General features: G+C 36.0%; 1 protein-coding gene across 1 annotated transcript in view; it reads left to right on the forward strand.

The window, feature by feature from the left end:
* The window catches only part of LOC149533482 (putative aldo-keto reductase 1), a 69401-nt gene that overhangs the window by 10855 nt on the left and 31408 nt on the right, over window positions 1-27138 (forward strand). Inside the window, exons 3-4 of the mRNA XM_089806765.1 lie at window positions 8644-8847; window positions 9082-9254. Of these exons, the coding sequence (XP_089662891.1) occupies window positions 8644-8847; window positions 9082-9254 (377 nt within the window). The remainder of the gene's footprint in view (window positions 1-8643; window positions 8848-9081; window positions 9255-27138) is intronic.

A 27138-nucleotide genomic window follows, 5' to 3' on the forward strand; every position in this document is an offset into this window, starting at 1 on the left:
AAAAGCAAATCGCTCAACTGATTATGTCCAGGAGTACGGATTCAACACGAATCCCAATGCAATAAAACCAATACATCAAGGGTTAGAAAGATATCCCTACGGATAATTTGGATCCACGATCAACTACGGTGCCAAGAAAACCCAAGAAAGCAGGGCAGCACACAAATCGAGGCGAAAACCAAAAACAACAAAACCTCGAAATTAAAACCTATTATGTTGCTGGGTATAAAAGCCACAAATATCAAATAAAATTTGGGTTCGGAGTTCGTATGCAAAAACGGCCAACATAACGACACGAAACCCCAAACGCTCAAGTCCAAAAAGGGACAAACACTCGTACCCACCCAACCAGGTAGAGCTTGCATGTAGAAATGGAGGGGAACATTAGTTCTCAACCTTCAAATGTTTTACTGCCAAAAGCAGACCCCAAAACGGAGTGAAAACAAATAAACGGGAGAGCCCTACCTCGCAGCCAAAAGGGCTATAAAACAGAAACACATGCAATAAAATAATTGCCCAATGGTCACTGTTGAAAATCTCAGCAAATGACAGTCTCCCTAAGTTGGATCCAATGAGCTCAACCTCGCGATGATCCCACGCCTATAGCTCCTACAACAAACAGAACGGTAAATCCTTCAAAGAGGATTTTGAAATTTGCTCTCCATATTCCTATTTCGCAAGTGAGAAGTGAGGAAATAATTCCCTTTTGGGTATATATTCACTTTTAGAAGTGGAATATAATATTAGGAATTTAACTGGCCCACTAAAACAACTCTTTTCATATTACGAAGTAATTGGTAAAATACTTTCTTGTTATTAAAAGAGATCGAAAGGTCTATATATACAAAAGAATAAAATGATGTTTCCTTAGGAAACGATTGTAAATAATAAAAACATTCTATTCTAACAGAGAAAGCGAAAAAACGAAAGCTAACTAAAGCTAACTAGATATTTACAAAAGGTTACTATTAACTAATAATAGACGATTATCTATTATCAAAATACCCTCCTTTAATGGTTAATTTATCTACAACACCAAGTTGTCCTCTAAATTTGACAAACTTATCAGGACGAAGAGGCTTGGTGAGAATGTTTGCAGTTTGATCTGTGATAGGAACATACTGCAAATCTATAGTCTCGTCTTCAACCAGCTATCGTATGTAATGATAGTGAACATCCACATGCTTGGTTTGTTCATGGAAGACTGGATTTCATGCTAACTTGATAACGCTTATCAACAAATAGAGTAGTTGGTCTTGTTGGTGACATCTACATATCCCCAAGCATTTAAAAAAGCCAAACATCTTCACATCCTGCCTTAACAGTCCCTCTGTATTCAGCCTCTGTAGAGGAGAGAGAAATTGCCTACTATTTCTTCCTGGTCCATGTGACTGCACCGGATCCTAAACTGAACACATATCCAAAAGTTGACTTTTTATCATCAACAGAGCTTGCCTAATCTGAATATGTGAACCCACTGAGTTTGGGATTAGAACTTCAAGAGTATAAAAGTCCATAATTGGAAGTGCCCTTCACATAATGAAGCACACGCTTTGCTGCCATCCAATGATCAGCCTTAGGAGCTATCATAAAGTGTGAGATATAGTTGACTGCGAAGCTGATGTCAGGCGTAGTAGCATAGCGGTAAATGAGGCTGCCTACTAGTTGCCTGTATATAGTATCATCAACAGAAGGAGAATCAAACTTTGTGGATAACTTGAGACCTTTCTCCATAGGTGTAGATGCAGGCTTGCAATCTTGCATACAAAATTTGTCTAATAGGGCCTTGACATATTTGGATTGAGAGATGAATATATCAGAAGACTGTTGCCAAACCTCAACACCTAGGCAATAATGCATGAGCCCAAGGTTAGTCATATTAAAAGACTAGCATAAATTCTATTTGATTCCTTGAATCAAAGATGCCAAACTGCCAATGATGATCAAATCATCCACATAAATAACCAGAAGGATAATGTCATTATCAGTAGTTTGATGTATAAATTTGACTCTGAAGAATTCCTCTTGAAGCCTTGATCACTAAGGTACTTATCAATTTTTATGTACCATGCTCGAGGGGCCTGCTTCAAGCCATAAAGAGCTTTTACCAATCTAAGAACCTGATGGTCTTTACCAACAACCTTGAAACCAGGAGGCTGTGTCATGTAGACCTCTTCATGGAGATCATCATTAAGGAAAGCACTCTTGACGTCCATTTGATGGACCTTTCAGCCAAATTGTGTTGTCATGGCTAGGACTAATCTGATGGTGCTCATTTTTGTTGTAGGAGCAAAGGTCTCCTCATAATCAATGCCTTGACGCTGAGAGAAGCCCTTCACAACTAAATGAGCTTTGTACTTATCCAAAGTACCATCTGATTTGTATTTGATTTTGTAAACCCATTTGCAGCCAATGGGTTTCTTACCTGTTGGAAGATCAGAAAGGACCCAGGTGTTGTTCTTCAGCAGGATTTGGTGTTCAGATGTAATGACTTGTTCCCACTCTGGAATTCCTTTAGCCTCGGAGTATGTTTGAGGTTCAAGCTCATTGTGAATATTAGCCATGAGAGCAAAGTTAACAAACTTTGTAGGTTTGCTCTTTTTTCGAGCAATTCTTCCATCAATGAGCTCATCATCACGAAGATCAGCAAGTGTCTTAGCCCACCACTTAGACTGGAGAGGAGAATGACCAACATATGTATTAGGAGATGCTTGGTGATTAGGTTCTTCATCAAAAGAATCTAGATCAAACTCAGGCGAAGCATCTACAAATCGAGGAGATCCTGCAGGAGAAGCCGGAGGTCACTGATATGACTGGAGCTATTGGAGCCCTTCTATCAGGTGGACCTAATGGGTGCCGAACTCCCAAATCATGAACCTTCATAGGTTGGTTTGCTGGATCAGGATCAGGAGAAATAGGCATGAATGGTCCTCATTGCTCATCAAAGACTACATCACGACTATAGATGAGACGAGATGTCTCAATATCTATCAGGTGGTAGGCTTTGTGAAGATTGTTGTATCCAACAAGCATAAGTTTCTGACTCTTGGCATCCAACTTGGTGCGTGATGCATCAGGGATCCAAACAAAAGCAAGGGAGCCAAAAACCTTTAGGTGACTAATTCTGGGCTTGCAACTTGACCAAGCCTCTTCCAGAGTTTTACCTTTGACTGCCACTGTGGGTGAGCGGTTCAACAGAGAAACTACAGTGTTAACTGCTTCTGCTCAAAACTTCTTCAGAACATGTTTGTGTTTGAGCATAGATTGAGCCATCTCGGTGATTATTTGGTTCGGACGTTCAACTACACTGTTCTGTTGTGGCGTGTAGGGTGTGGGTAACTAGCATTTGATGCCATATGTATCCAAGAAGCTAGAGAAAACATTAGAACAAAGTTCCCCCCATTGTTTGATCTAAGACTAATAATAGATTTTCCGACTCTTTTTGAATTAAAGGTTTAAACTTCTAAAATACAAGAAATGCATCTGATTTCTTTTTAAGGAAATACACCCACATTTTTCTACTAAAATCATCAACAAACAACGGAAAATATTTGGACCCAAGAACAAGAGTGGCCATAGGGCCGCAGATATCGGCATGAATAAGCTGAAGTACTTGAAAAGCTCAACATGAATTGCCATTGGTGAAAGGTGTGTGCTTTTGCTTCCTAGCCTGACATGCATCACAAACTCCAAGCTGTTGAGTCTGAATCTCTAGCAATCTAAGAACAAGCTCATCCGGAGCAAGCTGTGAGAGATAATGCACATTTAAGTGCCCATATTGTTGATGTCAAAGTGTGCTAATAGAAGACCGCCAAACAGCCATAGCTAAGTCCCAAGAATCACTAGAATTAGTAAGTCTGAAAAGACCATGATCCTTAAGACCCACTGCAACAGTAGATTGAGTCGCCCGATTAGTGATGGTGCACTGATGTGAACTAAAGGTGACATCCAAGTGTGGAGAATGTCACAACAACTGACTGATTAAGAGTAGATTTAGCTCCATCTCTGGAATGTAGTATACATTGAAGAATATGAGATTTCTCCCAGTAGATTGAATCTAAATGTTGCCTTTGTCAACAACCTTGTACTCTTCTCCGCCACCAAAAATAACAGAATCAGAATAAGGTTGGTAGTCAGTAAACCAGTCTTTGCAGTGAGTGAAATGACAAGAGGCACCTAAATCAATGTACCAGGCAGATGACTTCACATGATCTGCAGGTCTTTTAGCCATGAAGGCGTAAAAGGCAGACTCTGCTCAATGTGCTCTGCACTGTTCGCTTTGGGTTGCAAACCTGATTGCTTAGATTATGCAGCTAAGTGTTTTCGACATTCAACCTTCATGTATCCAAACTTGTGGTAGTAGTTGCATTGAATGTTCTACTTTTGGGAGCCATTTGATGCTGGTGCAGAAGACTTCTATTGAGATGGCTGCTGAAACTTGCCTTTATCCTTCTGAGAGGATTACGCAGCGAAGGCTTGCTCTGTGGAGGTGGAGCTGCTATCGAATTGTTGTTTCCACTGATTTTGCTGAAGCAAAAGTGTACAAAGATTAGTGAACTTCAAATCAACACCAGAAGACATGATGTTGAGTGTCTCAATAAAATGCTCATAGGACTTTGGTAAACTCCAAAGAGTGATAACCACAATATCCTCTTCATCTTGTGACCGATGGCAAGTAACTGATCACGGATTTTGTGAATCAAATTCAGGTGTGGCTAGAGCGAGGTGCCATCATGACAATAGAAAACAGAGTGTTCTTCAAAAAGAAAGCTTTGCTTTTGTCAGAAGTCTCATGAAGACCTTTGAGATGTGTCCAAATCTCGGCAGCTATCTTTCCGGATGGAATATGAGAAAGTTGATCATCAACCACGGATAATTTGAGAAGCATCACCACCTCTTGATTATTTAGATCCCATGCATCTTGATTAGAACCAAGAGAAGTTGGACGCTTCGTAACACCTAGAGCAAGTTGATCAGTGTTTTGATAATCAAAAATTGCGATGATCTACTGCTTTCAAGTGCCATAATTTTGACCATTGAATTTGGAGTTGTGCTTGAGTAGAATGTTTGTCAGAGATGCCATGACACATTTTTCAATGAAAAATGTGAAAATCTGCGAAGGCACGTTCTTTAAGGAAAAAAATGGAAGACCAAAAAATTCGGAGAGTGACCCAGAAGCGAGCTTGAAAAACCTAGGAGTATGCTGTTGTTTTCTAGATTCATTGGCTTGAAAATTGAGGTACGAAAAATGAGGCTCCTAGAAAAATTGGACAACCCAGTTGAGCTCTTGAAAAGCCCACCAAGAATCTAAAATCAATTTTTTATTTGAGCTCAGAATTTAGGGTTTCGAAAAAAACACAGTCAGTAGCCATGGAAGCTCCGATTTGCAAAAAAATAGAGTTTGCAGGCAGAAAACGACTAGTTTGTTTGTCACAGAGAACTTGTGAATAGAGATGGCTGTTGAGTTGTGGAGAACTCACGAAAATGCAGATTCAGACACAAGAAAAGCGACAAGGCCGTTTTTTGTTTTTAAAAAATGTCACAGAAAATCATGATTTTTGGGATTTGAGTGTGAGTAGACTCAACATGTTCATGGAAATTGAGATCAGATTGCATGCAAACCAAGATCTCGTGCAGACTGGGCTCAATTTGTTGCTGTGATTTTATGCCTTTGATGCTGCGATTTGCATTCATTGAGCCATAAAACCTAGCCGCAACCAACGTTTTAACAAAAGAATTTTTCTTAACTACAGAAACCCTATACAAATTTTTTGAGAAAAAAACATAGAAATGATTTCAAAAAATTTGAGCAAATAATTTTGAAAGAAATTATAGATTTTTCAAAAAAAATCGAAGTATTGACTCTGATACCATATTATGAAGTAATTGGTAAAATATTTTCTTGTTATTAACAGAGACTAAAAGGTCTTTATATACAAAAGAATAAAACGATGTTTCCTTAGGAAATGATTGTAAAGAATAGAAACATTCTATTCTTACAGAGAAAGCTAAAAAAGCGAAAGCTAACTAAAGCGAACTAGATATTTACAAAAGATTACCATTTACTAATAATAGATGATTATCTATTATCGTAATATTTCAACCTAGACAAAATTGGGCAATTCCAATTAAATGTAATTCAACTATGACAAAGTTGCCGGGAATTAAAATAATTAAATCAAATATAAAATTTTCAAAAACTATAACATCACAATATTCTTTAATAACTTTCGCAACAATGCAAACCTCTAAATGCACTGACACGTTTACGGGTCTAATCACATAATGCAAATGAGTCCGGATTTATCAAATCACCGGAGGGTTTAATTAATCAATTAATTAGGATACATCTACCATACAGGGACGACATTGGCTAGGTAAGAATAGCCGAATCACTAACTCCATGTGCCACTATTGGGGATATAAATTTTGCACGCTACACAACACTATCAAGTGCAATTGCATATAATAATATAGCCGAAGTGATAAATGCATTAATTCACATTAATAATTATTTATTTAATTGCATTAAAATAATCTCTTAAATCACTCACTGCATCGTAAAACATCCCAAAGAAAGAATGAAGCAAATAACTGTAGCATCAAATCAAGGTATCCATAAACCAATAAGTCCATCATATAATCATAAACAAAGTATATGTCTGAATACAAAATAACTAGATATCGTCATAAAGCATAATGTCACATTAATAAGTATCATCATGCAAATATAATCAAACTAAACAACATAGCATCTAACATCTATGATACTGGTAAATCAAAATATAGTATCTGACCATCAGGTCATCTCGAATGTCCTCAAACATGAGTATCAAAGTATCTCCTGAAACCAAAACATACAAGGTACAAAATGCAAACACGAGATGCACTGTGTATTATGATGTGCTTGTATCTATTCTCACATATCCTGTGACATGTGCAGTGGATGTTAATCATTTGATGTGCTTTCATATTATTAGTTGTACTTATGCATTTGCTTATGAGATAATGTGTCTATTATTTCTTTATGATTATGATCATACTTTGTACTTGAGGCTTAATTGATTAATATAATCTTCTTAACATGACACAATGTGAAGGAACCCTTGAGAAATGGAGACTGTATATTTAATTGTTTGTGTACTTGATGTGTATATGTATATTGCTTCTGCATTTCTTGTGTTGTTTAAACTTTAAATAAAAATTATTTCAGTAAACATTGCAACATGTTAGGTTATTTCTCTCGGGTTCTTGAGTAGGGCGTTACATGTTGATGCATGGATTTTTTTTTTGGGATTTTGGATGTGTTTGGGTACATCCATATATATATATGTATGCATGTATGTATACTATTATTTATGTATGCAAATTTAGTTTTTGAATATTTTTGCTTGCTGTGTCAGCCCTAAAAAGATTGAGACATAACATGGGAAAAGAGTCAAAGACTTAATTGAAATTATTTTGTATAAGCTAATATTTGTCAAGAGCGACACACAATATAGAAGTTAAACAACAAAACACATGGTACACTTATACTTGGCTTCTAGAATGATGAGAGTTTGTGAGAAAATTTGAAAGCCTAACTATAGGTAAGTTTTTGAATAAACCTTGTTTGACTAACTTAGTGCAACAATTGAGAAATCTAATTGTTTTCAGCTACATTTGTATAACTAAGTATATTGCTAGTGTAAATGGCTGAAATAGTTCATCTACATGGTCATGTATTATACTGCAAAAAACTGAGTGAGTTTCCCCAAGTGTTTTAGTCAGTTTGGCAGTGTATATTGACTGCATTTCAAAACAGTAAGGTTCAGACCAGTAATCAAGTGTTCTAGTCTCCCATTTGAGGGAGGGGGAAGATTCCGATGGAGAAGTAGAACATCAAAAGGAAGGGATTAGAAGGAGGAACAAATAGGGGATGTAGTCAGCCATATCGCGGAGGAGAGTATACAGTCCGGATGCTCCATGGATTCACCCAGATGCTTGATGGATGCTCTGTGGATGCTTTCCCAAGCATCCTGCAAGCATCCACAGGCAGCGGCCTCGCTTCCTGCCCACCTCTGTGCTGCTTCCAAACACATCCGTGCATCCCCGTGCATCCACGCCCGCATCCTGGCCAAAATGTCATCCATCAGTATCTTAGTTCATTACCAATAGCCATGAGACACTTATATTAATTAGGGTACGCTTTCCGTCAAATGATGGGCAGATACTTTTTTGACATTTTTTTCTTTGAAGGATGACAAATAAAACTGACTATGTAGCATGTGTGTTGAGATTTAGCTATTGGTTGCAAATGTGTGCAAATACGCTTAATTTCTCATGTAAAGTAAACAAGGATTCACCTAGACAAGTTTATTAAAGTATGTTCACCTCTACCTCATTGACAAATTCTTTGTTGTCATTGTTGTGAAGTACGTAAACTAATACAAAATGTGTTCACTTCTATTTGATTTGAATTGCTTGGCCCACAAATTCTCTATTCTCATAGAATTTTAGATAATTCCACCTAGCTTCATTTCATTGTTAATATGAGTTTGTTTTGTGTATATCTCCCAAGCTTTTCTCTTTGAAGGTAACGGTGAACAGTTCAGAGTTCTTAACAAGTAGTACATGCACCTAACGCTCAATGATTATGTACAGGCCTTAAAGCAGCTTCCTCGTGACAAAATTCAACTTGCAACAAAGTTTGGTATTGTAAATACTGCAGATGGTAAGGTAGATGCCAAGGGTTCCCCAGAGTATGTCCGGAAATGTTGTGAAGAAAGCCTTAAGCGGCTCGATGTGGAGTACATAGATCTATATTATCAGCATAGGATAGATACGTCAGTTCCTATTGAACAAACAGTAAGTGCTGTGTGTTCCTATTTGTGCTGATTATGCCAAGTATTAGACTAGGTTTGCTTCTGAGTTTTCCATGTATTTTGAAACTTGGAGCATATTTGTTTATGTTACCTTGGAAAATTTGGGCAAGGTTTTAAGTATGCATGTGTGAAACTTAATAAGATGTTACGTGCAGATTTGTTAGTGATTTTTGTCTGGTTCATAATCAATGCTATTTTTTCTTGCCAATGATCTTAGATCCGGGAGCTCAAAAAGCTTGTGGAAGAGGGAAAAGTAAAATATATTGGACTGTCAGAAGCCAGTGTTGATACCATTAGAAGAGCCCATGCAGTGCATCCAATTACGGCTGTTCAGCTTGAGTGGTCCCTTTGGACCCGTGACATTGAGGAGGACATAATCCCAGTATGCAGGTCCTTACAAACTTGTCTTAGTATGTATATTTGAGTTTATTGCTTTAAATAAATTACTTATTAATCCACACTTTTTTTTGCTGATTATGCATATTTTCCCTATAGTGGTGATTTCCTCATGCAGAAACTTGAAAACTGTATCCCTGGTATGGCTCGAAGAGGCAGTTAATAGTGTGAGCTTAAGAAAGGGTTCACAAAGATGATCACAACAGTATCAATTCTTTGTCTGCAAATGGCTGTATTATTGCTGTTCCATCAGGTGTTTAGAAATTAGGACCCTTGTGGTTGGTCATCTATAACAATCACGATAAACTGAAATGGAAGGCTCATGACTTAGATGCCAGAAGTAATGATTCTGCAAGAAATTTGAAATGTGGGTTGTCGGGCTTTTTTAGACATTTAAAAAAAAATCTGTGTTTCTAATGTTGAGAAATTTTACTGAGATTTTTCCCGAGTTTTTGCTGAATCCATGTTTTTCAAATCAATGTATAAGGTATAAACCAAGTGAGTTTGAAGACTCTCTTTAGATGAAGGGATGGGTGGAAAATTTGGCTTCAACAATATAACAAGGAAGTCCCCTTTTGCACTAGATCATAAAGATAATCATCTGAACCTTTCCAACCCTATCTTAGCGACATGATCCCAAGCTAGGATTCCAAACCTCAGAATAATACATGAGTGTGGACTTAATCTGTGTGTCAAAGAACATACCTTTGGAAGCTCAAGGTTTTACAGAAACAGAAACAGTGAGGCCACATACACACCTATGATGGATTGCACCTGCAATTCCAAATGCCGAAGACTTCAAGGGACAATATTGAGAGCCAAGTTAGAGAGAATACATGTTTAAATTGTTGGAGATTGTAGCTGCAATAGAGATCTTTATCTCTAATTTTATGAAATAGAAATATGTTTGTTATGACTGCTATGGTCATCTTCAGCTGAAAGAGACATTTGTGATAATATTTAAGATAATATTATATAATTAAATGTGTCATACATCATGCGAAGAGGCATGTGTATGGAAATATGAAGTGTTGAATATTTGAAAATTTGAAGGGTCTTGCATTTGGGATTTGAAGAGACCTTTGTGTGTAAAATGAAGAGTCTAAATGCAATCTATTTATGTGATTGCTTGATGTATTGTAATGTATCAATTGAAAGCCTTGTACTTGAACATTTGTGTTTATCAATAAAAGATATATTTCGCCGGTGTGGCTGGGGTATTCCCTCTAGTTGGAGGGTTTTCCTAGGATAAATGTCTTGAGTCCTTGTGTATTGATTATTATCTTTTATATTGTTGTTTATCATGTTTTTTTGGGCTAATTTTTTTTAACAGGTTATTAGAGCTAGGCTTCTGATAACAGCTGTAAAGAAGAATGTATTAGGTTATTTGTGTAACATTATCTGAGCTTATTGATTGTGATCTGAGTTGGATGTGTGTTGTCTTAGAATTGCTTCTATTTTGTTGAAAGTCTAGTGCAAAAGTGTCTCAGCTTCATATTCATGTCATTTTGCACCAGCTAGGCACCATGTTCATGTTTCTCTCAGAAGTAATATTTCTTTTGACAGAACCTTTGCCAATAGTTTGATGTTTTTGGTGTCGTTTATGGAGTTTGATGATTCACCCTTTGGAGGCTTAATTCGTATTATTGGTGAATAAAAGATTGATTATCATCTTCTGTGACATTTGAGTCACTATAAATGAAATGTATGGGCTCTCCTTGCTGATGCCAGTCTTTCTAAGATAGTTGACAAGTTTTCTTCACCATGGTGTCACTAAGCTGTTAATTATTGGCAAAGTGCATATCGAGTCTGGACAGGGACACTGATGGTCTTAGAATGGTGTTGGTGCTCTTTGTGGCTCAATTTGATGAAGCCTGATGTTTCTCTCTAGTGTCCTTGGAGAAGTTGGATTTTGGAGAGTTTTTGCAGTTGAAATGGAGTGAAATCGCTTTACTAAAGTAGAGTAGAGATGTTTCTCCATCTTGGAGCAGGTTTATAGGCTCACCTTAGAGTGTTCAAGTGTCTCAAGTGTCTCAAGTTGGAGAAAGTTTTTAAGATTCCATAACAACTCTATCCCACATCATGGAGATAGACTCAGTTTTTATATGATTTAGAGAGTTTCACTCGTTGCCTGAGAGAAACTGTATCTCCACAATTCTCTTGTATTTAGTATTGTACAAGGTAGGAATTATCATGGTCAAATAGCAATGTACTAGTGATACTCTCCGAGTAGTAGGGTGCTATTTTTAGAATGATTAATGTGTTGGACTATTTTTCAATTGGAGTTTTCTCTCTCTCTCTCTCTCTCTCTCTCTCTCTCTCTCATCTTAGTTATTGCTTTCTCCACCATGGCATTATGATATCATCATGTCAGTGAGTATTTATTGAAGTGTTTATATCGCCAATTCATAATTATATTTAGGCATCTTGCACCAAATCCTTTCGGTATAGTGATTAGAGTGGCATCGGTTTCTTTTTATGCTTACTATTCATTAGTTGTATGCTTTGTTGGGACCATTCCTCCCAGTCAAGAGTTGGTGAAATTTCCTGGGAGTGCGAGTATCTGAGATTCTCGTTTGGACATAACATATGCCGAAGAAGAGTAGCAACCTTGAGTCAGCAAAGTTAAGATAATATGAGGCTCAAACTATTACACAATGGTCGCACCTATTCCTCTTCTTCTTAGCTCTTGTTCGAGTTAAATGTTACTTAACAATTCGTAATTATTGGATTTGTGTTGGTAACCTAGCAGAAAAAACGATGAAAAGGATAGCAGGTACAAAGCCTTAATGGCCGTGTTTCACCAACAATTGATGGATCATCGATCATTTGAAAGAGTCGTCGGTTTGAATACTTCTCTTTAGTAGGTCAATCTTTTTGAACCGACAAGTCATATGAAAGTCAAGTGTTGCATTCTTGATCAATGTTTCTTGTTAGGCTGTTTTGGGGCACTATATGAAGTGTGTGTATGTGTATGTTCTTTTCATATGTTTCAAAAGGCATGGTTTATGAATGGAGTGGTCGTCAGAATTGTTTTTTCAATTTTCTTGATCTTCAAAGATCATCTTGCATTTATGTGTTGGTTTCATTGTGATGAGAAGTTTCTTTGTGGGATGATTGTTTCTCATGCAGCAAGCAATGGTGAGGGGTGAGGCTTGTCATTCGATTCTGCAATACTGTTTTGTCAATGGTTCCAATTCACCAATGCAGACAGAGATGGGTTGACTATAGGAAATGATACAGTTAAATAATTTTCCCTCTCACTTCTCTCTATTCAAAGCTCAAAGTTGTGATCACTATCATGAACACGAACGACATGAAGTTTTCAAAATGGCTAGAGAGCAAAGAATTTTGACTGGCTTAATCACACCTGCAAAAGAATTCGCAAGAATCCTATTGTGGGGTTTTCACAACATCGCCCCATTGCAAATGAGGACCCCATTTTTGTCTCTTGGTCTTGTCCTTTTGGCTTTAGTTCTTAGTAGTCTTTGGCTCGGTCTTCTAAGGTCCCCTCTTTCGAATGAGAATTGGTAAAATTGGCCAAGTCTGGAAAGTGTTGTCCATGTGGGTCTTAGAATGTAAATTGTTTAGTTATTTGAGAATTGAATGTTTTGACATACTATTTTTAGCTTGTCTATTTTTAGTAAGTCTATTTATAGTAAATTTCACTGCCTCCCAAATTGACCTCATTTTTACTTTGGAACAACTTAATATTTTTAGAAAGTCTATTTTTAGTAAATTTCACTGCCTCTCAGATTGGCCTTATTTTGACTTTGGGATAACTTACTATTTTTAGAAAGTCTATTTTTGGCAACAAGTGAGCTCTGGTTGATAAAGAGCCAAAAGAGTATATGTTTCTATGTCCAAAAGAAGGAGCAAGCAAGACAATCAATCAAAAAATGGTGAAGTCTCTAATGTCCCCATTTTTAGCAGGTTCCTGCAGTTGGCCAGGTTAGTTCACCATCGCGAGCCTCGTGAGCTAATAGTGGGATTGGAGGGTCTCGGTTGTGTGGTTATAGGCTTTCTAGTAGCCTATGGTGTGTTTTGGCTTTGTTTGAGGGACTTACTATTTATAGTAAGTCAATTTGTTGGTTTCGATGAGCTTAGTTGAGTTAGAGGAGTTGGAGGATGCTCTTAGTTTTTATTTCAAGCTTCCAGTTTGAGCTCCAAGAATCTTGGAGGGAGTGTCTATTTATAATGTCACCCCGTCAGGTTCATTCATCATCTTTCATCATCAGGATCACTTTGATGTTGTCAGATTTTGATTCTGATGCCTTTTTAGTTGTTTTCACAAGATGGTTGAATTATTATTATTCATATAGATATGTTGAGGTTGCTATTTTTGATAGTGTTGTTGGTTGGTCACCTTAGTATCATAGCTCGTTGGAATTGGGACGAAAAGTTTTAAATCATGGGAACAAGAAACAGTGGCCTTATGTGTCAGAATTTTAAGTTATGGTGGAAAAGGTCATTTTCGGAGCCAAAAGCAATTAATAAATTAGTTTATAATGACTCTTTATTATATTTTAATTTTATATGTGGGAAGCTTCCTAAGTGAAGTCCATTTGAGAAACTTTGTGCCGTTTGGAGATTACAAATATGAGATTATTTGATGAGTAAAGCATCCGATTGATTATTTGCTTTTGTTGCCTGTGAAGAAATTCTAAGTTGTTTTTCCTTTGCCCTTGCTGAGGTATAAGGGTTTGGTGATCTTGCCTGGAGACTGATTCTCCTTGATTTATCTATGCAATTGCAGCTGAGGTATTGTGATTGTTACTTCTCTATTGTAACATACTGCTTATGACAAGTTGGTGTCCATTGTCATGGTGGTTGGAATTCTGAAGTTGATAGAGTTTCAATCTATTTGTGCTGGGAGTGGCTTTGAAATTCAGTTACGAGTTGAGAAGTCTTTCATTGGTATATGTGTATGCTGGAAGAATTAATTTGGCACCTTCTTGAATGCTGGGATGACAATCTACAGCAGAGTTTGGGTATCATTTACAACCTGCAATTATTAGCAAGGGCTTGCAAATCATTTCCAGAGGCCTGCAATTCGATTTCAGAACTCCACAATTTTGTATAAGGCTCACACAACAGTGATTGGTGGCTGCAATTTGGTCTAGAGATTAATTGTGGCATTCTTCCCACCAAACACTGATGATGAAAGGAGTTGCAACCTGCCATTAGCAGCTCGATTGGGTATTCTATTGTTCATTTGATCTGCTCTATCCAGCTTCTATTCAGTTTATATAAATTGCATTTGGTATTGTCATTTGTGCAAATTCAGATTTGAGCAATAAAAGATTTAATCTTCAGCATTGCATTGCTTCTTCCAATAATCATTATTACCAAAGAATTCAAGGGAATTGAACACAAGTATTTAGCACAAGCAAAAAGGGAAATATATGTATTTGCTATCTATCAACTTAGGTGGTAGAATTTTTTGATCCATTTTCAGTATTGCTTAAACTTGATTGCAAATTGTTTAACAAAATGTCAAATAACTAAATGCTTAAGGAGATTAGTATCTTTGTCGAGCTTGAGCCAAGAGGGGATATTACAAAGTCTAGAATCATCCTTGAAATATCCAAAAGTGGAAAGGCATGAAAACATCAGGAAAAATTGTTCTCATGGAATTCTTCCATCATGGACAAAATCTAGGACCTCTCAAAAAATGTTGCCTTAGAGAAAAATGGTTGCTGCAGAATTCTTCCATCATGGATAATCCATGATCACTCAAAAAATATCGCCTTGGAGAAAAATGGTTGCTACTGAATTCTTCCATCATGGACAAAATCCACATCCACTCAAAAAATCCTGGCTTGGAGAAAAGTGGTTGCTCCGGAATTCTTCCATCACAGACAAAATCCATGATCACTCAAAAAATTCCACCTTGGAGAAAAATGGTTGTTGTAGAACCATCACGGACAAAATCCATGATCACTCAAAACTTTTCGCCTTGGAGAAAGATGGTTGTTGCGGAACTGTTCCATCATGGACAAAATCCATGACCACTCAAAATTTCCTCCAACAAGATAACTGGAAATCTTGGAAAGAATGCCTAAGTGTTGGAAATTCTCCTTTATGGAAGAAAAAATGGCTAAGTATTGGAAATTCCTCTTTCATGGAAGAAAAAATGGTTGTCAGAAATTTCTTGTTCTTGGAAGAAAAATGGAGGAGAGAGCTCTAGTTCTAAAAATTCAAGAAAGATGATCAAGTCCCAAATTCTAATTCTAGCATCAAAGACATCCAAATATTGAGTAATTTGGTCCCAGACATTCAAAGTTCAACAGTCAAAGTTCAAATTCAAAAATACAAGAACATGGCGATGGAAGTTCAATATGAAGAAATTCTAAAGTGACATAATCATCAACAAGGGATTCCAATCCATTTCAGGGAGATAAATTTCCAAGCAAGTACATGGAAGACGAGAATGTTTGAGGAGAGATTTTCAGAAAAGTCAGTCAAAGTTGGATCTTAGTTAAAAAAATGATGTAGTTGGAAAGGAATCAAGCTTACTTGGCCTCCATCACGATTTTATGGCACCCAGTTATCTTTACAGATAAGTTGAGGTCTCCAAGTCAGACTTCTATGCATTCAGGGAATGGAATCAAGAACAATCTATTCAAAGAAGACTAAGCATTTATCGAGGAATAGGCATGCATAGTGGATATTTATTGCACCCCACTCTCTTTCTATGCAAGTATGTATAGTGGGAATTTATTACCCACTATGGTAGTGAATTTCTTATTGCATTAATGTAGATTCCTTTTCTTTGCCCTAACCCTAATTAGGGCTGATGTGGCATGAACTAGGCCATCGGTTATTGTGATCATCTGGGCCATCCATTGTAATCAAGGACCTATATAAAGGCCTCACTTCTCATTTGTAAAGAGGGGATTTTTTGAGATTGTTGCTATGAGCTACTAAGATAATAGAGTTTTCATTAAAGCTTGGTGAATACTTGCTGTGTCTTGGTGCTTGCTTGTTTTTTAAAATTTTCTCATTTAGACTATGTTTAGCATGGTTAAAGTGTTGTGATTGCAATAGACAATATGATGGTGTGTTGATGGATTCCTTTGGTTCATACTTTTGATGTTTTAGTGATTCTAAATTGTTGTGCAAAGTTAGCCTAAACCCATTTCATGCATTTGTTTAACTTTTATAATTCATATACATTGTTCTTTATGATGGTGTATGTGGTGGTTTCAAAACTTTTGGCATAACCCTTGAAGATTGCACCAGTTCACGCATAGTTGTAGTATAACTTGGCAAAGTAGAGCTAGGTAAATTGAGGAATTTGTCCACCAGAGTATCATTTATTGTAACCACCACCCTTAGGATTAGAATAGAATTCCTAAACCCCATCCTATTTCATTTTTGCATACTTTATGAAAACCCAAAAAGTATTTTATTGCAAAACTTTTAGATAACTCTCACATCTAGTATGCTTTGAAGTGAATTTGAGTAAACATGTAAGGCCCCTTGTTATCATCAGCAAATCACATCAACCACCGAGCTTATCCATAGTCAAGACCTGGCATTAAAGGAACCTTGAAGTCATCATATGACCTTCTAGCAATCTTAGCATACATGAGACTTTATTCAAGAGAGGATAAGATACTTCGGTATTTTGTTATATTGTTTGGTGGGTCATAAAACATACATCAACAAATCCTGAGCTTGGGTTCAAGTAGTCCGAAACCAATGCAATCATATGAAGCGATATGGAGAAAATGGGTGTCAAGTACAGTTGGCCATTTGCAGAGATTGGAGCCTTCATAGGCCCTAGGGCTCCTCCTTTCGTTACCCTTAAGAGCTAACATGGACGCTGTACCCTTTGCAGAGATTGGAGCCTTCATAGGCCCTAGGGCTCCTCCTTTCGTTACCCTTAGAGCTAACATGGATGCTCTACCCTTTCGGAGAGCTTGTGGGTATGTGCTGTAGTAGTGTCACTTTGAGGAGGCCAACCAAGCACAACTATAGGATTCAAATTGAAAAAGAACTCGCATAAATGAAAATAAATTTATGGCATTGGTCTATTCATGAAACAATTGTTGCTGGTGTATATGGTTGACAGATAAGTTTTAATTTTTGTACCTTTTTGCAGTATTTTAAGATTTAATATGGCTCTGGGATGCCTGTCTTATTCTAAGAAATTAAAATTTTGCATATGAAAGAGATAAGTATACTGTGATTAATATCTCTTGTTGACAGGGATTATTAGGAGGAATTTTTAAAAAAGTTTGTAAGAATGAGAAGCTTTTGTGCTTCCCTCTATTTGCAAGAATATGAGGAATCGAGCATCATTGGCATCAAGAATTTGGATTCTTCATGATTATCTGGAAATTTTAATTCTTCTTCAAGCCATTGGGACCATGTAGATAGATCCGATGCGTAGATCATCCAGGTTGATCATTTTCAGTCTACATAAAAAGGGCAGTTCCTGATGATATCGGCTCTCTTTCTGGTGTAAAGGGATGCTTGGTTGAGATTATATAGTTAAAATTTCTCTCTTGTTTGAAATTTTGTATACTGTTATTTTCTACAGTGGATGGTATGCTTTATTTTTATTGGATAGACTAAGACTCTCTTAGTCATTTGGTTTATGTATGCAGTTCTAATTACATTTATTGGAAAATGAACTGTAATATTAAGTCTATGATCAGACCTGAAGTTACAGGCATTCTGTGAATTTTTCTTTAGATGATTTCTAAGCATAACTAACAACAACATTTAGCCCTTTAATAGGCTTGTCTCGGAAACTAATTTTCTTCATTTGAGGTCAACTGCTCCTTCAATGGTGCCGAAAATTGGATTCCAACAGTTTTGAGTGGTAAGGCATCTCTGGAATATTGAGGTAAATGCTCTACTAACCAGGCATCAAGGCTGCAAGGATTGATTCTAATTCTGAGTTGATTGGGTTATTGCCCTGCTCTTGAGACACTGCAGCTGCTGTAGTGTAATATGGAGGATGGGTAGGGCTCAGCTGCTCTAACGCTGAGATGTCGTGTTTGTAATGTTCAGGTCATGGAAAGAGTGGGACAAGACAAACGTGCTTAGCAAGCTAAGTACTCTCAATCATTTACTCTGATCTTGAGCCTACATGTTTTTTTAAAGATAGATCTCTTTTATTTAATTTGTGGGTCGTATACAATATTAATTGTTCTCGTAATCAGGGATGAGCAAGCGGTGTCAAGCAATTGATATTCTGAGTAAAGAGTGCTTATATGTAATGCCCCGCCAAGGGACCCAAAAGAATTAACCTAAAATTTTACTAAGTTTGCCAAACAATTTTTTTTTTTTAAACATGAAAGATAAACCATTCATATCAAACACATAGTAGCAGAAGGAAGTAATAACATACATACAACTAAAAACATACATAACAGGTTACATTCGTTAAGGATCCCAAGACGTTGAGTCACATTTGATCTAACTAGTACTAAGTCTAACAACTACCACATCCACATGAAAGAATAATTTAAGAAGTCCAATGTCCATAATATACATTCATTTTCAAATGCCTATTTAGAATGCTCAATCATCCACTATACATGTCACAAGGTATGAAAGGCTTAAAAGAATATACAGGTGTAAAAATAAAGATACATCCTCCTCATCGAATCCATGATACAAGTGCAATAAAGTAAATGAAACCAAATACCATACATGATACATCATCATAGAAGATATAAACATCCACCGTAAAAGATAGCCATAAATCATAAACACTACACATAATAATCTAAATGCACGGTTCCTCCCAACCGTAAATAGCATCATTAGACCATTGTGGGCCCTAGCCATCCCTCCGTGCATAACATCCCAAGTCACCGAAGAGATCATCAGTTTTATCATAATAGGAATGTTACTCTTAAAACATACTACATCATATGCGAAAGAAATCTAACATGCAAAATAAAGCATAAGATAAGTAAATAACATCATCTATCATATGCTAATCATCAATATAAGGATACATGTCCACCATCATAATCTAGGAACAGAACGAAGATAGATGCCAACAAGGAATGCATCAGCCACGGTGTCTCAGACGGATCTCAAATGGTAAGAGTGGAAAAGCACTACCACCCGACCGCGTGGAACCTAAATGGTCCACTCCCACCGTGCTGAGGAGATAGTCTCAAGTCCTAAACAGGCTACCAATCACATAGCACAAACACTTTCTAAGTCTAGGAATCCTAGAAGTATACTAACTCAAAGGTTCCAATCACAAATCGACATCTAATCCCAAAGGCACACAAAGACATGTAGGAAACTTACTATGCAAGCGGGAAAGTGTCATCGCATGGATCACGCTAGAGTTACCCTGGTAGTCTCTCTATAGACCCCTGCCCCCTAGTGATCCCTATGCGGCCACTAGTATCCTCTCATACTGACAAGGCATACTACGAAATGTAAGGTCACAACCAAGTGTTCTCTCTACTCCCATCCTAGTCTGTACTAGCACTCGAGGCATGGGCGAGAACATAAAATTATCTTTTAGGTTCATTTAATTCCCATTTAGTGTAAATGTTTTCACTTATTAAAACAACTTACAGTGAGTTACCCTGGCAGCCTCTTAGGGCCCGACCCCCATTGCAAGCCACTTCCCGACACTACATGTAGATAACCTACCTTAAGCTCATGGAATCATAAATCACAAAATCACTATAGTCCTATACAAGCGACTGGAAAAATATCAAAAGATAATCCACAATAAGAGTATCAAATCTCCATGAGCAACTGAAAAGCATCCATAGATAATCATGACCACAACAATTCTCTATTGGCAACTGAAGGTATCACTGATAATCACAATATCCATATCAATGATAAATCACAATATCCATTGGTTCTCAATGAGCAACCAAAAAGCATCTCAAAATAAATAATACTGATCGAAGACTCCAAAATGGTCAAGTCAAACATGTCACAACATGATATCATCAAGATCAAAACAAACACTTCAGTCCCATCAAGGCGACTGAAAAGTAATCCAAGTATAACTGATCGATGACTCAAAGATGGTTAAGTCAAGTATCTCAAATACATACACCTCAGCTTCACTCAAGAAGACTGATGAGCAATAACAATCAGTAAATACAAACATCTCATAGAGCATACCATCACATTACCATGGTTGGGTTTTAAAAAGATCGAGACCAAATGATATCAACATGCCTTCACATTCACATAACCCTCGAGCCTCTGGTAACAACCTAAGACTAGTCAAAGCTAGGACAAACTCCAAAACCCCAAAACACATATAGCATAGAGAAACAAGATACAAACACATGTTTTGGTTTGCTTTTGCAATCACATGATTAAGCCAAATATGAGGTTTCAATTTTTTTTTCAAGTATACTTCAAGTGTTTGAGATTCTACGTTTAATTTCCATGTCAACATAGAATTATCCCTCCATTATTTTAAAACAATTTTCTAAAATAATTATAAGATAATTATATACTTGTATAAATCATTGCACTAGCACCCATTGACTTTTAGATAAAATCACTCACGCTATTCAAAACATTAGAATAATACTTATCATCTTTCAAATAATTAGTTTACAATTTCCTTTAAACACTTCAAGGACAATCATTTATTTAAAATAATCCTCATTGATTTTAAGTAAAATCAATCTACTTAAAATCAATCTCATTAATAATTCAGTTATTTAATTCCACTTATTAATATATCTTTTCTTTTAATTTGCCCTCGTTAAAAAATCCATTTACTTAAATTGACTAATAATTAATTACACTTCTTCTACTATTAACTAATCTTAATTAAATTAAATTTAATTAGATTAGTTAGTAAATCATATAAAACTAATGCATAAAAATAAGATTCTATTTTAATTCGAACCCAAACCTACTGCAATGGCAAAATAGAAAGCTTATGCGACAAGAAGTCTAGTGGCGACAGGAAGATAGCATATAGAACTATAAATCCAGAATTGCATTGCGATAGGAAGTCTAGTGGCGACAGGAAGATAGCATATAGAACTATAAATCCAGAATTGCACTGCGACAGGAAGTCTAGTGGCGACAGGAAGATAGCATACAAAACTATAAATTCAGAATTGCACTGCGACAGGAAGTCTAGTGGCGACAGGAAGATAGCATACAAAACTATAATTCCAGAATTGCATTGCGACAGGAAGATAACATACAGAACAATAAATCCAGAATTGGATTGCGACAGGAAGATAGCATACAGAACTATAAATCCAGAATTGCATTGCGACAGGAAGTCCAGTGGCGACAGGAAGATAACATACAAAACTATAAATCCAGAATTGCATTGCAACAAGAAAAGAAAGAGTGCAAATGGAATATGCGAAAATCACGAGTGCACTTGGATATTGATGCTAATTTGCTATGCCTCAGAAGTCCATAGAAAAATCCCTTCCTTCTCCAACATTTGCCATTCCTCCAAGAACTAAACCAACCAAAACCCCCAAGTGACTAGAAGTGCTTGTGAAAGCATATGAGCATGTAGAAGCATATGAGCTTCTCGAATGCATTTAAGCTTGTCCATACACACTAGGAGAGCCTCTATATAAAGGCCTCTAAGATGCATCTAGAATGTGTCTAGAAAGAACTAGGAGATAAGCGTGACAACTAAGCACATAACTTCTATGATAAGAAGATAAACATGATGAGGTCTCTAGAATGTTGTAGACAACACGTGCTTAAATAATATGCTAATTCCTAAGTGTAGACAACACGTGCATAATTAGAGTGCAAACTCTTGTGTTGTCAACATGACAACTCACGAGAGTTCGCATACTCCTATGCGAATGAATATTAAAATAATGCACATTAATTTATTTAATATTCACTTGACTATTTTAAAATTAATTTATTAATTTTAAATCTCATGCACTCACTTTATTAAATCCACTTGTTTTATCTTAATATATATATATATTTTTTAATCACGTGCACGCATCATGTGATCTAGAATCTTTTAATAATTTTAATATCCTTTCCACTTTTTAAATTTATTTTTGAAACTTAATTGATAAAATATTTATAAACTTAAATAATAATATTATTTAGCATTTATTTAAAAATGAACTCTAAATATATTATTATTAAATTAATAAATATTATCACGTTCTAAATTTAAACTTATAACTTTTATCTTCAAATTTAATTCTTTTATTTAATTAATTTTCCAATTAATTAAATAAAATTAAATATTAAAATATCATAATAATTTTTCATTTAATTAAATCATTAATTAAATCTTTTAATTAGGCTTAATTAATAGAAAATACATCAAAGACTCATAAAATAAAATACAAAAATCCATCATAGCAAAACACATACAAAATCAAACCAAAAGGGTTAATATCACGAATTACGTCATCCGACGTATTCGGAGGGTGCTCAACTCAGATACTTGTCCTAATTTTCAATTAAAACAAATGGCTTAAAGGGTTGGGATTTGGATTTGAGAATTTATCTCCCCTCTCTTACCATTGAGATAATGCGGTAGGGTACGCTCATCCTGGCAATTTAGGGAAGTCGATACTCGATACCTGCAACCTGCATAAAATCCATGCATGTACAAGCACAATATATATTAAGCTAAACAGGCAATGGCAGGAAGTGGTGCATTGTGTAGATCCCGACTAGCAGGTGACTACGAATCCCTTCCTTAACCACATCAGAAACGCCATACAGAAAGGAAACAAACACACACACCATACACATGCAAGTATGCAGTTAGTATTCATAAGAAGACACATATGATAATAAATCAACTAACTAATCATCATTAATAACTGCAAACACTGCAATAATCATCATCCATACATGAAATATAGAATACCAAATGATCTCATCATATAATAAACTGAATGTAAAAACAATATCTGATAATCTCAAAATAATGTTACTAATTATCATCATCATAAAACTGTCCTAAAAGAGTTCGGCAATGATAACAAAAATGCGACCTAGGGGCAGGCACTACATCCAACCCCCTTAGAATTAGGCTTACTCCTAGAAGCTTACATGAATGATAATACTGAAGAACTCACTGTGCAGGTCCCATTGAACCCTTTCCCCCTGTAGAGGAATATGATTCCACTGAGAACACTACAATACACTTAGAGCAATATGATTCTGGTTTAATAGTAAAGTGAAAACCACATTGATCCAACATCCGTTCTTTTAACAACTACTGAAACAGATTCCCTAAATACTCTAAACAAGAGCAACATAATGCTTGCAAAGATAATCAAAGGCATACTATCTTAATACATAGATAAAAGATACATGTTTTGAAAACAGAATAAGTTTCAATTTTCAGTTTTGCCCATGTTTAGGTTCCAGTATAACTTCAATTTTGAAACCAAAGTGTGAAAATATGAAAAATATGCAAGTAACAGTTTAAGTCGTGTTTCAACTCACCTAGTTTCAAGTTTCGGTTTGAAAGAGATACAAATGATAGTTCAAAGTTTTTGTTTTGTTCAACTAGTTAACAACTAGTGGCGTTCCAATATACCCAGAGCTCCCAATGTTGAAACTCAGGCTCTGATATTATATGTCTATTCTGTACATGGGACAGAATTAGTTTAATTCTGTGTGTGACCTATTCTGTGTTAGTTTTATCCTCTATGTGATATGTTCTGCGAACTCGTTAGCAAATGCTGAAATCAATATTATTATCATGCTGTGATTGTCAGGAGTAGAGGCTATTGATTGTTAGCATGTAAGCTTGTGCTAGATCAATATTGATAATTATTTGTGTATATTTTTCTGCATCTTCATTGTTGTGTGCATGCAGAATTACACTATGTGTGTGTAAAGATTTAGTGAAAAAATGGACTATAGGCTGGCATTGACATAAAGATTAGTATCAATAATAAGGGGCTTTGGTATGTTCTATGAGATATTATTATATGATTGCAAGATGTTGATGATTGGTTGAATAAACAGCCATACATAAGAGGCTTTTATGTTCGGCGCTGTCGATTATGATTGTATCATGTGTATGTTGACTTTGTGCTAAAGCTTGTGATTAGTTGGACAAGTTATTTTGGAAGAATCCCCATTCTCACTTTCTTTTATGGTAACATTCTTATTAACACATTTTGTTCATCGAGTTCGATAATTATTAAATGAATGCTGGGCTGCATTTTTTTTATGTATGTGTGTTGAGATCAAACTTCAAAGAGATCAGTATTTCATGATTTTGTATCTAATTGTAAAGAGAATATATCTTTGCATTAATCTCTATGATAAGTGGATATTACGAGTTGTTGTAAATCTCTCTTGGTTGCAGGGCACAAAGGGATAGTGAGAGATTATGCAATGTTGTTTGCAATCTTGATATTAAATTGGTGGCACTTCATTAAAAGAAGATCATGTTTAGAGAGAGACTATTCAGCTTCAGAGGGAGGTTACATGATAGAGGGAGATGTCCAACCCTTTGCAAAGTTTGTGTGACATTAAAACACTTGGAATCAACTTCCTTTTTATGGCGATAAAAGTTGTCCCTGCTGAGAGGGAGTCTTTGTTATGAGAAAATCTCAGTGCTTAATGCATTTTTCTCTGGGAGAAGTTTAAGTTGAAAGCCCTTGTTCCACCCTCTACGAGTAGGTGTGGTGGACTACCCTCCGTGAGTAGGCATGGTGGAAATACATTCTTTTTTAGGAGAAGTTTGAGGTGAAAGCCTTTGTTCCACCCTCTATGAGTAGGCATGGTGGAAATGTTTTCTTCTTTAAGAGAAGTTTGAGGTGAAATCTCTCATTCCACCCTCCGTGAGTAGATATGGTGAAAGTCATATGTGTTACACCATGACTATAATTTTATGTGCTTATGAAGCAACTACGGTGAGTTATGATATGCTGATATAGCATGTGTTATGTGACGTGAATTTATCATCTTTGGTTGCAGCTATGTGTGCCTGTCTTACTAAAGATCTTTCTCTTGCTAAGAGAGAGTGTTGGAGATTGTAGGTGCGATAGAGATCTTTATCTTTGATTTTATAAATTAGAAATGTGTTTGTTATGACCGATATGGTCTTCTTCAGCTGAAAGAGACATTTGTGATAGTATTTAAGATAATTTATATAATATAAAAAGATGTGTCATACATCATGCGAAAAGGCATGTGTATGGAAATATGAAGTGTTGAATATTTGGAAATTTGAGGGATTTGAAGAGACCTTCATGTGTAAGAGGAAGAGTTTAAATGCAATCTATTTATGTGATTGCTTGATGTATTGTAACCTATCAAGTGAAAGCCTTGTACTTGAACATTTTTTTAATCAATTAAAGATATATTTTGCTGGAGTGGCTGGGTTTTCCCTCTAGTTGGAGGGTTTTTCTAGGATAAATGTCTGGGTCTTTGTATATAGATTATTATCTTCTGTATTGCTGTTTATCATTGTTTTTTTGGGCTAATTTTTTGTAACATAAATTAGAATGTGCAATCCCTATTCTTTCTAAGGATGGTAGACAGAGCTGACATACAATAGGATTCATGGTTCATCTGTAGGTTAAAGGATCATGCAATTTGTCTACATAATCCTTCAAAAATGTTTCTGCTGGTTACAACAGTGAGCAAAGTTCAATTCAATTCAACTGTATAATTATCACTTTTAATTTAATATAAACTATAAACAATTAGATGGTTTCAAAATCAAGCATGACTGATGGATCAATGCATGTAGAAACGAAATTATGCAGGTACACAATTAATATTAAACAGTATATACTACTTGTTAAAAAATCTGATCATAGAGAATTTCTTGCCTTTGATCTTCAACATACCATATATGAATAATCCCACCACATATCAAAATTTAAGATTCTCAGTTTCTCAGTCAAGAAATTTATCACATGTTATCCAATTTTCAATATGTAGTCATTGTTGAAATATTTATTTCTCTCTCTTGAAAATGTCTTGCATTTAATGAAGACTTAAGAATATAGAAAAGCCATTATTCATAATAAACCTCAGAAGGTCACTCTTGACCTTCTAAATCTTGACTTTTGTTGTTTCCGACGTAACACCTTGCACTTTCCAGGTATGAGTTAATAGAACTTATTTATGAGTTCCGCTATTGTTTTAACTGAACAAATTCTTCAATTTGGAAGTGATCAAGGCAAAAACTATTCTCCACCCAGTATATAAATTACTTATTTGGATATGTTGCTCAATTGACAATAGGTAATTACCACATTTTGACCAGCAAATCAAACTACTACTAAGCATTTTTTCATACAACAAGCAGTTATATATATTAAAAACAGCATTGCAAGATGTGGCTCTCGTGTCATGTCCCATTTGCTGGACAATTCGCCAAGGATCTACCCCTCTTAAGAAAACCAAAAAATTAATTTTAACATTTATAGAGGCCAACCTTTCTAGGTTTTTGAATGAAACTGTGTCAAGGCCGACCTTGTGAAAAATCACCTCATGTGAAGAGGCATGAAGAAGGCATTAAATGGTACAGAATATTGGAAGTAGAAGGTGTTGGCATATCCCATCATTTTCCCATACGATTTCATAGATTTGCTATCATTTATTTGTTTGTTTGGGTTGTTTTGTTATGTGTGATAGTTTGTCATTTATTGTGAATTGTGTGAGTGCTGTTTCCTCTGTTCACTGCCATCTTTTGTATATAAACCCATTTCACAATCAAATTAATTCAGCCAATTGCTCTGCAATATCTGATATGGTATCAGAGTGATAGTCATTCCTATGCCTATGTTGTATTCGTATCCGGTGAATATGTTTAATGATTTGATTTGGCCTTACCATGAAGGGTTTTCTTTGTTAATGTTGACTCTCTTTCTCTTGCAGAATGCCAAAACAATAGAAATCAAAACAATGCAGCATTGAA

This window comes from Cupressus sempervirens, chromosome 10 (assembly GCF_028749045.1).
Source record: "Cupressus sempervirens isolate cs-2001-9-10 chromosome 10, ASM2874904v1, whole genome shotgun sequence".
In the NCBI taxonomy this organism is placed as follows: domain Eukaryota; kingdom Viridiplantae; phylum Streptophyta; class Pinopsida; order Cupressales; family Cupressaceae; genus Cupressus; species Cupressus sempervirens.